The sequence below is a fragment of the Bemisia tabaci genome, chromosome 3 (genome assembly GCF_918797505.1).
Source record: "Bemisia tabaci chromosome 3, PGI_BMITA_v3".
Lineage (NCBI taxonomy): Eukaryota > Metazoa > Arthropoda > Insecta > Hemiptera > Aleyrodidae > Bemisia > Bemisia tabaci.
The window spans coordinates 36,471,339-36,486,685 of NC_092795.1; the positions used below are offsets into that span (position 1 = coordinate 36,471,339).

The window sequence follows — 15,347 nt, forward strand, 5'->3', positions numbered from 1 at the left end:
AAAACAAAACCATAACCCCATGGCATTGGCAGTCAGTCACTCAAGACATTTTTCAAACATTTTGAAGCATTTTAATCCGTCCGAGCTCTCGCACTTCATAAAGTTTTTCTGATTATGTTAATCTAGAACGACAGTTCGTGGGATTCGACAATTCGTCGGATTCGTCAGTGTAGAAGCACAGTCAAATTCTGGGCCTTGAAATTCCACTCTTGAAGAAGGCGCAAATGTAAGTTCCTGATTGTATTAAGTCACTCTTTCTAGTTTCCTTTAAGTGAAGGACTCAATGCCTGTGTGAAAAATGACTTTGAGTATGCTCTTTATCCATCTCTCCCTAAGCTAGTCTATCAAGAAAGTGTTATCACTTATCACCAGAACCCTCTTGCTAAATTATCGAAAGTTCACTCTGGAAGATCTCAAAGGTATGTAGCTCCTGGCGAACCTATGGTCACATGAAGCTAAATCATTAAATTATCAATTGCAAATCAGTATGACGATGGCCGAGCTAAAAACTCAGGAATGATCAGGTTTATTTGTGAAATCTGTATTGATAAGCATCAACCAGAACAATGCACATCCTATTCTTAAGTTCCCTTCTTGCAGTTTCGTTTACTAACAATGAACATGGTTTAGATTTTGCAACTTACTTCGAAATGTATTTTTTTAAGAAGCAAACAACATTCTCTGCTGTTCCTTTCAGTAGCAGTATTCGCAGGTGTGCATAAACACTTAGGTATTTGGAGGAAAAAGGACAAAAGAGATCATAATCCTCTTTTGATCATGGTGCTCATGATTTTGATTAAGGGACGTAATGTCAAAAAAAAAAACCAAACAGGAATTCCCATGTGGAATATTTTACCAGCATTGGCGCTTGTGATTATGTAAGTAGACAGGCATTATTAGAGGTGGAAGGCCTTTCCCCTAACACTTGGCGCCTTGTGTCCTCATGTTCTTTATCAGAGGATAGCTGATTCTCTTTTTGTACAACAACTCTAGCACGTCTGGGAGCACTGCTCTGCAGGTATGATTCATACCGGTAAATATTTTGGCATAAAGATGAATCTATTCACAATGCTTTTATGGACAATAAATTGAAAATAATGCAATACAATTAATCTGATAGTACATTTCTCAAATAAATTTCCAAAAAAAAAAAAAAAAAAAAAAAAAAAAAAAAAAAGTCTTCAAAAATTTAATTAAAAAAAAATTAGCGCAAATTTTCCATGTGTAACTTTATTACAATTCCATTTTGTTCTCAGGTTCTTGTTTTCAGGTAACCTTGCTCGCCCATTGGACTAACAGAAAATTTCATTTTAAACTAAATACATGGATCCACCATCAGATTTCCCATTTCCTTTTCCACCCTATGAGCAGCAACACAGATTCATGCGAGAACTGTTCCTGGCCATCGAAAATAAGAAACTTGGAATTTTTGAGAGCCCCACAGGAACGGTAAATATATTTTTTTCTCTATTGTAGATTAGCATGTCAGAAATGCTGCAAGGGACATGCCATTAAATGTATGTGGCAGCCAAAGGAGTCTTTGGTGTTTTGATAAGCAGGAATCGCATGTTGGAATCACTGAGATCATAAAATGATAAGTTCTCTGTCATCAATTTAACTTTTTTCAATCCCATCAAAGTGTAGGCATATGTAACTCTGATGAAAAAACATGTCCTGTGCTGATTGATTTTCCTCTTTTTCTGATGGCTCATTTAGCTGCTTACCTGAGTAAAGGTGTAGCTAATCGGAATATTGAAGCGCACAAGCCAAAAACTCATTCATTAAAAGCATGCCCGTAACTTCCCTGTTTTGTGCTGATAAGTACACTTTCTTCATAGAACTTATCAATTCATTACATCAGTTTTCATGGGGACTTGAATTGTAAATTTGAAATTTTGCAAGAAACTTTACAATTTCTCAAGTTATGTATTCCAAATTTAAAAGACAGGAATCAATTTTTTCCAAGCTGAAGCAACTACAGAATATAACTCGAATCAAACAAATCTACATTCCAGGGTAAATCATTGAGCATGATATGTGGTACCCTGTGCTGGCTACTCAAACATGAAGAAAGGGAGAAGAAAGAATTGGAAGAGGCAATCTCAAAACTGGAAGCAGCCATCAAGAAAAGTGATGCAGAGGCTGGTGATGATTGGTTGAGTGCTCAGGGTGTAACAATGAAGTTGAAACAGGAAAAGATAGAGGCCCGCATGAAGCTTGAAGGACTGATTAAAAATGAGGATCGGATCAAAGCTATTCGGTCCAAGAAAGTGAGTTAGACCAAATTCAGTATCTGTCAAATAGAATAAATTATATTCGCTCATAAGAAAACCTCAACAACTTGTTTCATTCTAGGTATTTACCGAAAACTCCATTCTAAATCATCATCAGAAAAATCCTTTTTTAAAAAGAAGTTTCCAAGATATTTTTTTTTCAATTTCCAAAAAACGTTCAGTCCTGAACTTGCAGCAAGGGGCCCCTGCAGGGTAAAGTATAAGAGCGATCACCCAAAAAGCTAGTCCACCCCTGCAAGTGAGTTGCTATCATTTCTCTTTTACTATTCAAGGACAACAGAGCAGAAATTGTTTCACTAAGTAATGAACAGAAAAACTTGAGAAAATCAACAGGCATGATGTTGTGGTTATTTTTTTTTCAAAAATCAAACGAAAATTTTACCATTAGCTGATGATAATCTTTCTAAACCACTCAATGTATTGAGAATTTTCAAAAACATCATAAACCAGTTATTTTTTCAGCTGGTTGAACTGTAGCATCCTACTGCTAAAATGTTCTACAGTGTATCTTTAAGAGAACACATTTTTAAAATTTCCCAGAGAAAACTTCTGGAATCTACCTTGATGAAAAAAGCGTGTTCAGTGACCCAAAATATGTCTTGAAGGGGCCAGTACTACATTAACATTTAGCACACAATGTTTGGCAAATTAAAACCACTCTTCAAATCATCACAAAAATTTTAGTTTCTTTCATATTTCCTTAGTGCTTAAAATTATTCAAGGGTCCCAGTAAGTGAGTGATATGAGTAAACCTTCTGCATTTTATAATAACAAAGAATTTTATCTCAATTCCGGTATGATTTTAAAATGAGTTAACCCTGATATTTTAGGAAAGATCTGAGAAGAAAAAAGTTTACAACAAATCGAAAACTGCAGGTCCAAAATCAGCTGAAAATGAAAACGAAGGACCGGAAAAGCCTACGAATTATGATGATGATGAAGATATACTGTTGGAGGATGACATACTTCTGAAGACAAATGTAGACATAGATGATGAAGATGAGGACAAAGAGAATGAAGATTTGTACTCAGGTGTTAAAGTAAGTTTAATTTTTTAAATTTATGTTTCACTGAACGCTTAAAAGACGCAGACATTGGAGCAGGGTTTGCCAAAGAAGTCATCAAAATTTGGTAGATAAAGTAACTGATGTTGAGATCTAACAAATCTTGGGACTAGAAGACATATGGATGGCTAAAATGCAGGACCATGTATCTCCATTTGCAACGTCGCATACTTCCAGTCTTACTTGATTTTTCTTTGGAGAACCAGTCAACTTAATTTCATGAAAACTGCCTTGATTTTTCTTCTCCAGTAGCAGAATATTTTGTAAAAGTTTCAAGCATCACATAAATTTGGCTCATTTTCATTTAAAAAAATGAAATTGGAGCAGACATTTTGAAACACTGCAATGGAGATACGTGATTTTGCATTTTTGTTGTTGATATTGAGATTCATCAAAGCCCAAAAAACACAATAGCCAGGTTGTGTGGAATGGATGGAAAAAGTTAGGATTCCCAAGAAAATGCTGAAAGCCAAAGTAAATTCTGGGAGGAAAAGAGAAAAGCGTGGGCCTCGATGGGTAGGTAGTATAGAACAAGATCTGAAGGCAATATATCGTCACCTTCCAGGCAAAGTATCACAAGCGCCATGCGACGTTTAAAAATTTCGGCCGCCATTTTATTTCTTTACTGAGAAATTGTTGGTTGAATCTGTTTGGAAATTTCACTAAATTTTATCGGCAGCACAAAGAAAATTCAGTGAAATTTTCGGACAGCTTCGTTGAACAATTTCTCTGTAAAAAAATAAAATGGCGGCAGAAATTTTTAAACGTCGCATGGCGCTTGTGATACTTTGCCTGGAAGGTGACGATATATGAAAGGTTACAGTGACATATCAAAGACTGAGCATAATGGAAAGGTGTAGTGAAAGAGGCTAAGATCCACCGCATTTGTACTTGTTTTTACTGAATTATATCCTAATACAATACTTCTTACCTCATTATTCTATTTAAATCTTTGTGGGAAAGAGAAACATCATTTTCAAGGATTCTTTTAATTTGCTCATGTTACCTTTCCAGGTAATATTTTGCTCCAGAACCCACTCTCAACTGTCTCAGTTTGTAAGTGAAGTTCAACGTAGCCCGTTCTCTGATGACATAAGATTGGTGCCACTAGCCTCCAGACAGAATTATTGTATCAATGATGCTGTAAGAAAGCTGTCCAATTTGTCCTTAATAAATGAAAGGTTAGTTTGTTTCTTTTTTATCTTTGCAATAATTATTAGTAACCCATATTTAAGTCAATCTTTTTAACTAAGTTTGCGCACCTATCTATGACTCTCAATGATTTTTGGGTTTGCAAATTATCAGTTTTCCGCTCTGTTTTTCAGATGCAATGAACTTCTTCAAAAGAAATCAAAGTCAGTGGCAACCAAGCAAACTGCTAATGGCGAAAAAGTTAAAAGAAAAAAATGTGCTTCTGCTGGCTGCCTGTATAACAATTCAAACAACATAGTTGAGCTCAGTGATGACATCATCACAGAGGTGCAAGATGTGGAACAACTTGTTGCGGCTGGTCGTTCGCTTAGTGCATGCCCGTATTTTGCATCACGCGGCGCTGTGCCTAACTCCCAGGTTCATTACTTTTGTTTTCAACTCATATTTATCTGTCAAGTTCCACAATTAGATGCATGCAACTATAATACATATCCGTTTTAAGTTTAGGAAGGACCTTGCAACAGTAAGTGGAAGTGTTGGCACTTAATGAAAACAGTCTCAGGAACTGGGCGATCCCTGGGATGTAGGAAGTTCTTAGCTTTCTATTAACTCTTCTCTCTCCCAATTGTTGAAAGTCACCGCTTCTTCCTTTTTATTTTTCTTTTGTAAAGTGCCTCAAAGCACCCAAAAATTCTCAGTTTTTTTTAGGATTTTTGCCTTTGTGATTATTGAAAATGTGAAGATAGAGGAAGTAACATTAGTACCACCAATAGAGCCTGTATCAAATTATACCGTCAAATTTTTGACTGCTCTTTAAAATTCCCTTCTTTGGTTCTGAACATCATTTTCGGCAATCTTGATAACCTGGAAAGTAAGGGGAAAATAGGGAACCAACGGCAACTTGGAATTATTAGGGGAAGTCAAGAAATTCTCAGTAAATGTCAAAGAATCTTGCGAGTGCCAGGTGGGCTCAGCAACTTCAGACAGTGCCATTCAAGAGAGCGTGAACAACTTCTGAGCGCCCGTTCCCTTGCTTTGCAATTCTAGAAGTGGAGATTTTGTCCATTGTTCAGAAAAAGTCAACGTAACAAAAAGAAAAATGGAAGTGGAGGTTTTGATCGAAAGTCAGGAAGAAAATTTGGAAATTTTGGAGTCAGAGAAAAGCTAAAAAAGTCAGCAAATCGGGTAATGAATAATTCACGGAAATCCTGTAAAAACTGTCCTTTCAAACTGCAAACTGGGCATAATTCTTTCTAAAGCCAAATTGTTTTTATGCAAACTAATTTTTGTTTTGTGTTTGCACAGTCAAGCAACTAATTTTCTGTTTCTCATGTCGAAAAAGATGTATCAATCAAGATTATTTCTCCTTTTTCCGTCTTCTTAATCACCCTTTATTTCTCATGTTTCTCCTCAGATAATTGTAGTGCCTTATAACACCTTACTTCACAAACCAACGCGGGATGCCTGTGGGGTGAAACTCAAAGACAATGTTGTTTTGATCGATGAAGCTCACAACTTACTGGATGCCATTGCACAAACACACAGCACCTCCATCACGGGAATGCAGATTGCATATGCATACAGTCAGTTGTCACAGTACAGGGACAAGTATGAATCTCGTTTTAGTGCCACCAACTTACTGTATCTGAATCAGCTGATTTACATTGTTGGAAAGCTCATCAGTATGTTAGGTATAAATCTTTCAATTCTTTGCTTTCAAGTTACCTGCAATATAAGTGAGGACTAGTTTAGCCAATTTTTTATCATTGGGCAAAGACTGATTATCCATAATTGTTTAATTAAATTGAGTCCTCAAGCTCCGCAAACTCTTGCCAGTCAGATTTCGGCTAACTAATAGCTTCTTCTCATTCAGTAAAATTGTTTCCTCCAATCATATTGCCAAGAATTTGGCCTCTATACCAAGGAACCTCTGACAGTCATTTCATATTTCGAGCGCTACGTATCCCTAACCCATTAATTAATGATTTTTAACTATTCCCGATTTAATTACTAATCATCAATGCTTTTGGCCTCCATTCAAAACTTATCAGCAATAAGAGGAGTGGATAATTTTAAGGTGTAAAGATAAAATTCTATTAAAAGAAAAATATTTAACTGTCAGATTTCAAATGCAAGAGGTATCATACTGGTAAGATGAGCCTGCATGAAAGCCAGCTATGTATTTAAGTCGTGTCAGATGTGACTATTTGTTTTTATTGTAATTCCCCTGGAGTCAACTTTCATGTATATTTGAGAAATAATAGACCGTTTTTCTTTCAGGAGGCAAACCAGGCTGTGACCCAATCGAAAGCAGCAGAGGAGGAATTGACACAAAACTTTATGAAGTTCCAAATTTTGTTTTTCAAGCTCAGATTGACAATCTCAATATTTACCAATTACTAGAATTTTGCACGAAAAGCCGATTAACTCAAAAGCTGCAAGGCTATTCGGAGCGGTATCAGCCTTCAGTTGTTATCCACAAACCAACCCCTCCTGCAACTGGGGGAATCAAATCATTTTTGCAGCAAATTGTCGATGATAAGAAAAAAATCAAAAAGAAGGTTGAACCAGGTATTACAAATTTAAGTTCTTGTAATTTTAAAAGTAATTCTCCTAAATGTAGGCTTCTGAGCAATGATCTATTTTGATACAGGCAAAAATGAAAAAAATAGAATCAAATCAATACAAAATATGACAGCATCTAGGTTGGTTATGAAATCAGAACATTTGTCCCGCTATTTTTTGAATAGCTCATGCATTTGTTTGTTTAATACATGTTTCAAAATTATGTTCTTACTATATTTTTTTACATGAAAATTTACCAATGTAATTAAGGGTGCAGAGACTTTTTGACGGTGAGCCATGCGCCTAAAATGGAAGGCCGCAACATTAGATTTTAATAATAGGGGGCCAGTCTGCATAAGCATAGCATTTTCTTGATGTATGCAAAATCAAAGATAGTTGTAGGGAAGCAAAAAGAAAAAAAAAGTCAGCACTGTCAAGTTCGTGAAATTAGAGGAAATAAGACGTTTTCAAAATAGGAAGTTGAGAACTTTTTGCATACCAAAATGCTCTCGTTTTCAATTTTTGAATTATGTTTTTAAAAAGTTCAAGAAAAAACATAGTATCATCATATTCAAAGAAAATTATGAAGGAAAGTTACTCTTCTTACATTAAGGTGATTCGTCAAACTCAAGTGACGTGGTCGAACTGGCATGCGATTTATCGCATCAATTAGGTCAAAAATCTCAGCAGATTTTGATTTTTTAGCAAAAAAAAAAAAGGACGATAGCCCTTCTGCATAAGCCTAATGAATCATTCTAAATCCAAAATTCAGAGAAATGAAATCAGAGTAATGTTTGGTAAAAAATCTCGCATTCGATATGGAAATTGATAGCTGTATCAAATGCGAGATTTTTTTCCAAACATTTTTCTGCTTTCATTTCTCTGAACATTGCTGATTTTTGGATTTAGAATATTCTTTAGGCTTATGTGGATGGGCTATTGTCCTTCTTTTTGCTAAAAATTCAAAATCTGCTGAGATTTTTCACCTAATCTATGTTATATATCGCATGCCAGTTCAATCACGTCACTTGAGCTTGACGAATCACCTTAAAAAATATCTCTCGATAGTTTCACCTTCAACACACTGTAAAATATTACACTTTTTCTGACAATTTTGGTCCAAGTTTTCTCCCTTTAAGGGCCCTAGAAGTTTTTTTTTCCCCCTTCTTTCTTTTGTTCACAATGATTCAAGTTCGTAATTTCAATCCTATTTTTAACAGAACCTGTGGAAGAAAAACCTAAAGATCAACCGACTTGCAACAACCCTATCCTGCCTATATTAGCTTTCATCACAAGTTTAACAAGTCACACAGAGGATGGAAGGGTTGTCTGCTCCAGACAAGCAACTGTTGGTAAAGGGTCGCTCAAATTCTTGCTCCTGAATCCTGCCAGTCAGTTTGTGCAGGTTGTTAAAGAAGCCAGGTACGTGTTTTGTATGTGTAATAAATTTATATAACTACAGCCGTGGAAACTAGAGTTAGTTGTTGGGAGGTAATTATGTTGAAAGTAAAAACAGCCTGTGTGACGTGCTTGCAATATTTCAAAAGTCCTCCTAACTTTTTATGCATTTATCATGAAAGGATTGTGCCAATCATTACCAAAATTTTAGGTTCTAACTTTCCCCTTGGCCCAGCCTTCAGAATCTCATTTTATTATGTTTGAAACTGCTAAATATTGGTATATTTTAAAGTAAAACGATGATAGTTTTGTTTCCGAGGCATGTGCCTAAATCTAATATCTTATAATTTTTGTGGTTCTCTGGCTATGAAATTGATAGGGATGCAAGAAAAGGGAATTTCAGTTCCTTTCCATAGAAATAGAATCAATTATGCAATTTTGTCGCCTGGAAATTTCAGTTTTCTTAGTTTTAATAAAAGACTTGGGCCCTCATAATAATTAAAAAAAAATTTGGAAAAATTACATAACAATAAGATCTAAACACCTTATTAAATGGAGTAACACATATGCTAAGGCTTCTCGAATCTTTCCTGTTTTTCCCTATGAAACTCACCCTTTGCATTTTCCATGCCCCCAAAATATGGAATACGTAGAATTGAGTAGACACCTGTGATCTGCTATCTTTTTCCAACCAACGAACTCCTAGCATTGTGTGTTATGCATCTTGGCCACAGTTTGTGTTATAAGATGGTGATGTTATTAAAAAGTGGAAAGTTATCGGTATGTAGTATGTCAAATGTATTCAATCATCTCAGGGGCTCCAGTAGGAAAAAATTAGTCATGGTTCCTCGAATTCCATTTTGTCACAATGTAATCACTTCCCTTGAAATAATAATAACTTCTTCCAATTAAACCTTATAGATTGCCTTTTGCAAGTGTTTAAAGGTCATTTTTTTCCTTTGGTGTCCAGATGTGTAATACTGGCTGGAGGTACAATGGAGCCTATTAGTGAGTTCAAGGAACAACTCTTCATGGCAGCTGGCGGAGATCCAGCTCGGATTGTTCATCACTCTTTTGATCATGTCATTCCACAGGAAAATATTTTACCGGTTATTTTCAATGCTGGTCCCACCGGCAAGCAATTGGATTTCTCCCATCAGTTTAGATCAACTCAGTCCATGGTATTTACATGAATTATGTACCTTACAATATTAATTTTATTCTAATCGCACATCTAAATATTAGGAAGTCAAAGTACAAGCTTCTCCGCATAAAACTTGAAAACGCTCAAAGCATCTATACAGTGGAATCATTTAGGCTTATAGCTTATCTTCATGTAAGAGTGAAAATTAAGTTTCAGGCTTGATGTTCTTTGAATTTATTCTTAGGTCTCAAAAGTTAAAGACGGAGAGTCCTTTTCAATCAAGAAAACTTAGATTTAAGGTACTGATGAATTACAGTATCACCGTAACTATTAATAACTTATTTTAGTTATGATGATACTGTTCTTTCATCTAAAAGTGCTCTTTGATTAATGATATTTTATATTGTCGCTCAGTCTGATTTTGGAACTTTATGTGCAGAAGAAGGTTGTTGTTAAAAATGAAATGATTCAACATTGGAATTAAAGTTTTGCTTGTCACTCTAGATAATTTTAGGAGCATTATTTTGACCTTACTATGCTTAAATCAAAAAAGTAAATTACCGAGAAGTAGAAATAATTTCCAAAGCCAGGCACAACAAGTAAAGTCTCAAGTTCAAAGTAGAGCAGAAATAGGGGTAGGAAGTGTCTGGCTTTTCTCCAAAGTCAGTCGGCTTTCCCCCATTTTCAACCTGAATTCATGATCACTTTGCCGTAAGATCTTAAAAAAGGAAAGGAAAAAAAAGTCCTTTTAACTTTAAAATAGGACTTCTCAACAGCTGAAGCACAAATTTTGCACGGGGGTGGCTGTTTTGGGAAGTTTCCGCTCCTTTGGAGAAAAAAATAAAAGCGCATGAGTTTCAACACCACCTTATAATAGATCAGAAGTAAAACTAGTTGAACTCCAATTTCACAGCACAATCAGATGAGAAGTATTCATATGAGTAGCTTCATTTGCAATTTCTATTTTTTATCCTACTTTGCAAACTGAGTTAGTTTCCACTCCTGTCTGTCATATTTTACATATCAACATGTTAACTTTTCTCCTTTCAGCTGAGTGAGTTGGGACGAATTTTGATCAATGTATGCAATGTAGTTCCTGCTGGTGTAGTCTGCTTCTTCCCTTCTTACGATTACGAAAACCTGGTTTTCACGCATTTTGAGAAGACTGGCGTGATTGAAAAAATATCCCTCAAGAAGAAAGTAAGTTTTATTTTTATTTTAAGGTTCACTCTTCAGGGTGTCTACAAGTCCGGAATTTCCGGAAAGTTCGGAAATAGTACTGATTTTTAAGGGCGGTCCAGAAGTACTGAAAAAGTGCAGAAATTTTGCAAGTAGGTCCGGAATTTTTTTCATTTTTTGTCATCTTTGCCGAATTTTAAGCGAGAAATTCAAATCTTTGAAATTCTTTTAATTTCTTCAATTGGAGGTACTGAAAAAGTACTGCAAAAGTACTAATTTTTGGCCAGCCTATCTTATTAGACACCCTGCTCTTTCAGATTTTTTATGTTTTTCTTTTCTTTTTTTAAGTAAAATGGATTTAGATGAAATTTTAAGTTTTATGATTGTAAGATTTTAAGCAGAAAGAGGGTCAAAGGAATTTGAGTCACTGCATGCCAACCCATTTGCAGACAGCTGTTCCCGAAAACAGCTTTTCTTTTTTTCCCCTTGTATCCAGACAATAATTTTGTCTCTCTGTTCCCATATTTTGTCGCCAATTTTCAGGTACTTAGTCCAACTAATTAATTCCACCCGTGATCTGCACAAACTTCACAAAGGACCATGCACACAATACCAAGAAATTTGGCATTGGCTAAATTTCAAGATTACTTCATATGATGTTTCTTACAATCTCCTGTGTGAGATGAGCTTCTAAAACCAAACTTTCTACAGCAGTTTCATTTTGATCTCATAGGCGATCAGGCCTGAAAAGTGCGTTTTTCAGCTGTTTTTCACACTTTATCAAGTGTTTTAATGTAGGTTATGAAGGAATGAGCTCATTTTTCCCTGTCTCCTGCCAGTCAGGAAAATAAGACAGTCAATGAATGAGCAGCGCTCAGTGCGCCAACTGAGTTTAAAATAAAAGGCTCTGTATGTGCGACTGAGTGATGCTGCCATCTCTCTGTATGATGACATGCTCTGAATTGCGAAAAATGCATTTTTCAGACGTGATTTTCTCGAGAATGGCTCATAAAAAGTTCGGTTTTAAAAGCTCATCTTACTCAGGAGATTACAAAGGAATATTTTATGAAAAAAATCTGTAAATTTAGCCATTGCCAAATTTCTTGGTATTGTGTGCGTAGTGCATAGTAAGAGCCTCAAGCAACTGTACCTTTATCCTTTTAGTATTTCTTTCAAGCATTGTTGTCAGAAAGCACTGAAAAATTAGCACTTTGCCCATTTATTTAGTCCCTTGTAAAATATCAACATTTGATCAGACAACCTTGCAACCTTGCTTGAAAGACACTTTATTAGTCACGTTTTATTCTTTACTGAAATATCCACAGCTTTTTTTTCATTTGTTTCGTGGCAGCTGGTACCAGATATGTCGACTGAGTACTCACTCGTGGGTCATTTGTATTTATCATCAAGGACATTATTAGCAAAAAATGGGAAGTATGAAAATTTCCTCATTCTCATCATTCATTTTTTCTTGTTACTCTATTACAGGTTTTTCGTGAACCCAAGAAACCTGGTCAGGTTGAGACTGTGTTATCCCAATATGCAGCAGTGATTCATCAAGCTGGAACTGGTAGTAAACTGAGTGGTGCTCTGCTTTTCAGCGTAATAGGTTTGTTAAGAAATATTTTATTTAAAGACAGCGTATTTTTAAAATACTTTCAATAGACATTAACCTGGTTTTCAAGAGTGCAGAAAGTTTCAAAATGTTGACAGTTTCCTGCAATCTGGCGTTTTTGCCTCTCATTATCTTTCTGAATTGCCATACAACGGAGCATTCAATTTTTCAGCAAAAAATGTTTCGATAAAAGATGCGATTTATCCCACTTTTACAATATTTAAGCATCTTGAAGGGTCATTTGCATTGCTTTTAAAAACTACCTCACAACCCAAGATTTGCTGTGTTCCTGGGCTTGCGAGGGTCAGCATTCTCTGCACCCCTGGTGGTTTTATGAAAAAGAGTTGCAGCAAAAAAAGAACTAACAATTCAAGTTGTCCATCAGACACCCCTACACTCTCCTTTCTGCAAAAAACTCATCCGTATGTTCAGTCTCCAGAAGTTTAAAACTTCAAAAAGGTACTTGCCTTTAAAATTAAGCATTAATTTTTGTGTGAAATGAATGTGATTAGTGCAGCAAATGACGAAATTATCATTTGAAGGAATTTCATCAGAATTCTTCATTTCTGTAACAAAAAATAAGTGAAATCAAATCTAGTAATCCTCACATATAAAATCTCTGTTCAGTAATGTTCCAAACACTCTTCCCTGTTTTTCTATCGCTTTTTTTTTACTCTCTCCTTAATGTATGAAAGATTTCTTTTTCAATCATTGTAGTTTTTCATATTTTTCCAGTCTATGAATATTCCAGCCTCTTGTACTAAAAAAGAGGTTTTTAATTGAAACAAATGCATTGGGTAGAAGGAAAGAGCAAATTGCTAGCACAGTAAAAGAAATAGCATATGAAATTATTTTTGAAGACTCAATTCGTTTAAATGTATTTAATTTTCTACCATTGCAGGAGGCAAGTTGAGTGAAGGTTTGAACTTCAGTGATGACCTTGGACGCTGTGTGATAGTTGTTGGTTTACCTTACCCAAATTCTCAGTCCCCAGAACTTCAAGAAAAAATGAAATACCTCAACGAACATATCGTGAGTTTATTTTTCACAGTTGTTGCCAATCATTCTGTTAGGGACTGTCCATAAATGCTGTCATACTTTTTGTGGACAATCTCTCTTCCCCCTGTGTCACTGATGTGTCTGGCAGTTTCGAATTCACCCTTGAAATTGTGGGGATCTGGTTTTGATGTTAATTTAAGTAATGCATAAATTCGTGTATCAATTTACTGGGACACTATTTCCAGTCCAGGCTCAAAGCAAGTAAAACTAGTAAAATTGTTAATTATGGATTTTATTCAAAAATTATTTAACATTTATCATTGAAAAATTTTACAGACTTCTTACCGCTTTATTGTTTCATTTTAAAAAAATAACTTAATCGCACAAAATATCATCTCTCAGTAATCGTTCAAAAATGAATGCAGTGGATTTTAATTTTAGTTCTTTACATTTTATGTTAGCGATTTTTTTTCCCTCTGCCTTTTGGTTGGTTTGCAGAAAATATCAAGTAACTAATGCAGTGCATCTATAATACATATCAATTTCCTTTCTTTTTTTAAACTTCTCAATCTTTTCTTTTCAGGGAGAAGGTACAGGGCAGCGGCATTATGAAGCCTTGTGTATGCGAGCAGTAAACCAATCAATTGGCCGTGCTGTGAGGCACAGCAAAGACTATGCAGCAGTATTATTGCTAGATCATCGCTACTCTCGGCGGAACACAACTTTAGCGTTACCATCCTGGATTCAAGCATCATTGCAAACTCAAGAAAAGTTTGGACCAGGGTTTGCTCAAATAGCCAAGTTTTTTTCAGCCAAGAAGAATTCGTAGATCCTCACCAACTTTCATCGGTGGTTTTAAGCTCATAAGCTATGGAGTACTGTTTTATGAAGCTTCCTCTAAAAATGCAAGAAAAGGGTGAGCTTAACCTTTTATTCATTTTTGTTTTCAATTTTGTTCATTTCAATGAGATTGTCAACATTTTAGGTGCATGCAGAAGAATTTTTGCCTTGTTTAATGAAGTATATGTTACAACATCATGTATGTTTATCCTGTCAAAAAATCTAATTTTCAGTGAACAAATAATACAGAATTTTGATTGATTACAACGAAAATGAAGACATAACCATTACCTTTTCCCAGATATTTTCAAAATAATCATGAAAATAATTGATACCGTCTATACATTGCTAGTCCTTTTAACTTAATGCTGAAAATCTGTACCTCTGTAATATTCATGAGATCCACAGGATTTCCCCATTTTTTATTTTTTGTAAAAAAAAATTAGCGCAGATATGAAACAAAGTTTCAAAGTATCGCATAAAGTCATTAAAGAAAGACGATATTAGTCGCTACGTTTCAGAAGTCCCTTAAGTAACTTTGCTTTTAGCCTTAAAACGTTTATCTTATTTCCAGTTACCTATAATTCTCTACCTTAAAGCTATGTCGTCATCCTTAATAAACACTCATTTTCCAAAGAGTAAATACAGGGTTGTCAACTTTATCACTCTGACCTTAGAAATTTACATGTTAAAATTCATAATGATAACAGTTTCAAGGAACTTCATTTCTAAACTGCTGCCTGGAGAAGCACCATACCATCTTCATGTACACAATATTTTTAGCTTTCGTAATTTTTCATTATTTGTTGATTTTTTGTTTTAAATTTTTCCATACTTTTTCATTGATAATTGCTCGTGTAAAGTGAATTTTTTCATGATTCTCACTTTATGGAGCATTTCATTACTTTAATATGTTTTGATTCAGGATTGTTTTAAGTGTCATATTTATCAGCTTGGTCTAAAGCAGTTCTATTTCTATTTCTGTTTCTTCTGTTTTTATCACAATTCCATGACGTTTGGTTGGTTCATGCGTGAACACTAAACAATAAACAAAAATGTTAATGTGCTAATCAGTTTGACTTTTTTCGAAACCTTAA

General features: G+C 35.1%; 1 protein-coding gene across 2 annotated transcripts; it reads left to right on the forward strand.

Annotated features, from left to right (window-relative positions):
• Nucleotides 1-9: 9 nt before the first annotated feature.
• LOC109037749 (ATP-dependent DNA helicase DDX11) lies at nt 10-15,035 on the forward strand. Of its 2 annotated transcripts, none has more exons than XM_072298286.1 (14): nt 10-226; nt 1,257-1,449; nt 2,016-2,270; nt 3,125-3,334; nt 4,373-4,539; nt 4,684-4,927; nt 5,925-6,201; nt 6,791-7,081; nt 8,296-8,497; nt 9,444-9,654; nt 10,668-10,817; nt 12,285-12,405; nt 13,313-13,443; nt 13,994-15,035. In XM_072298286.1, the coding sequence occupies exons 2-14, from the start codon at nt 1,324-1,326 to the stop codon at nt 14,237-14,239; spliced, it is 2,631 nt and encodes an 876-aa protein (XP_072154387.1). In that variant the 5' UTR covers nt 10-226; nt 1,257-1,323; the 3' UTR covers nt 14,240-15,035. The 2 variants fall into 2 exon arrangements, with proteins under 2 accessions (XP_072154387.1, XP_018908109.2); XM_019052564.2 differs by having other exon boundaries at nt 1,271-1,449.
• The last annotated feature ends 312 nt before the right edge of the window (nt 15,036-15,347 follow it).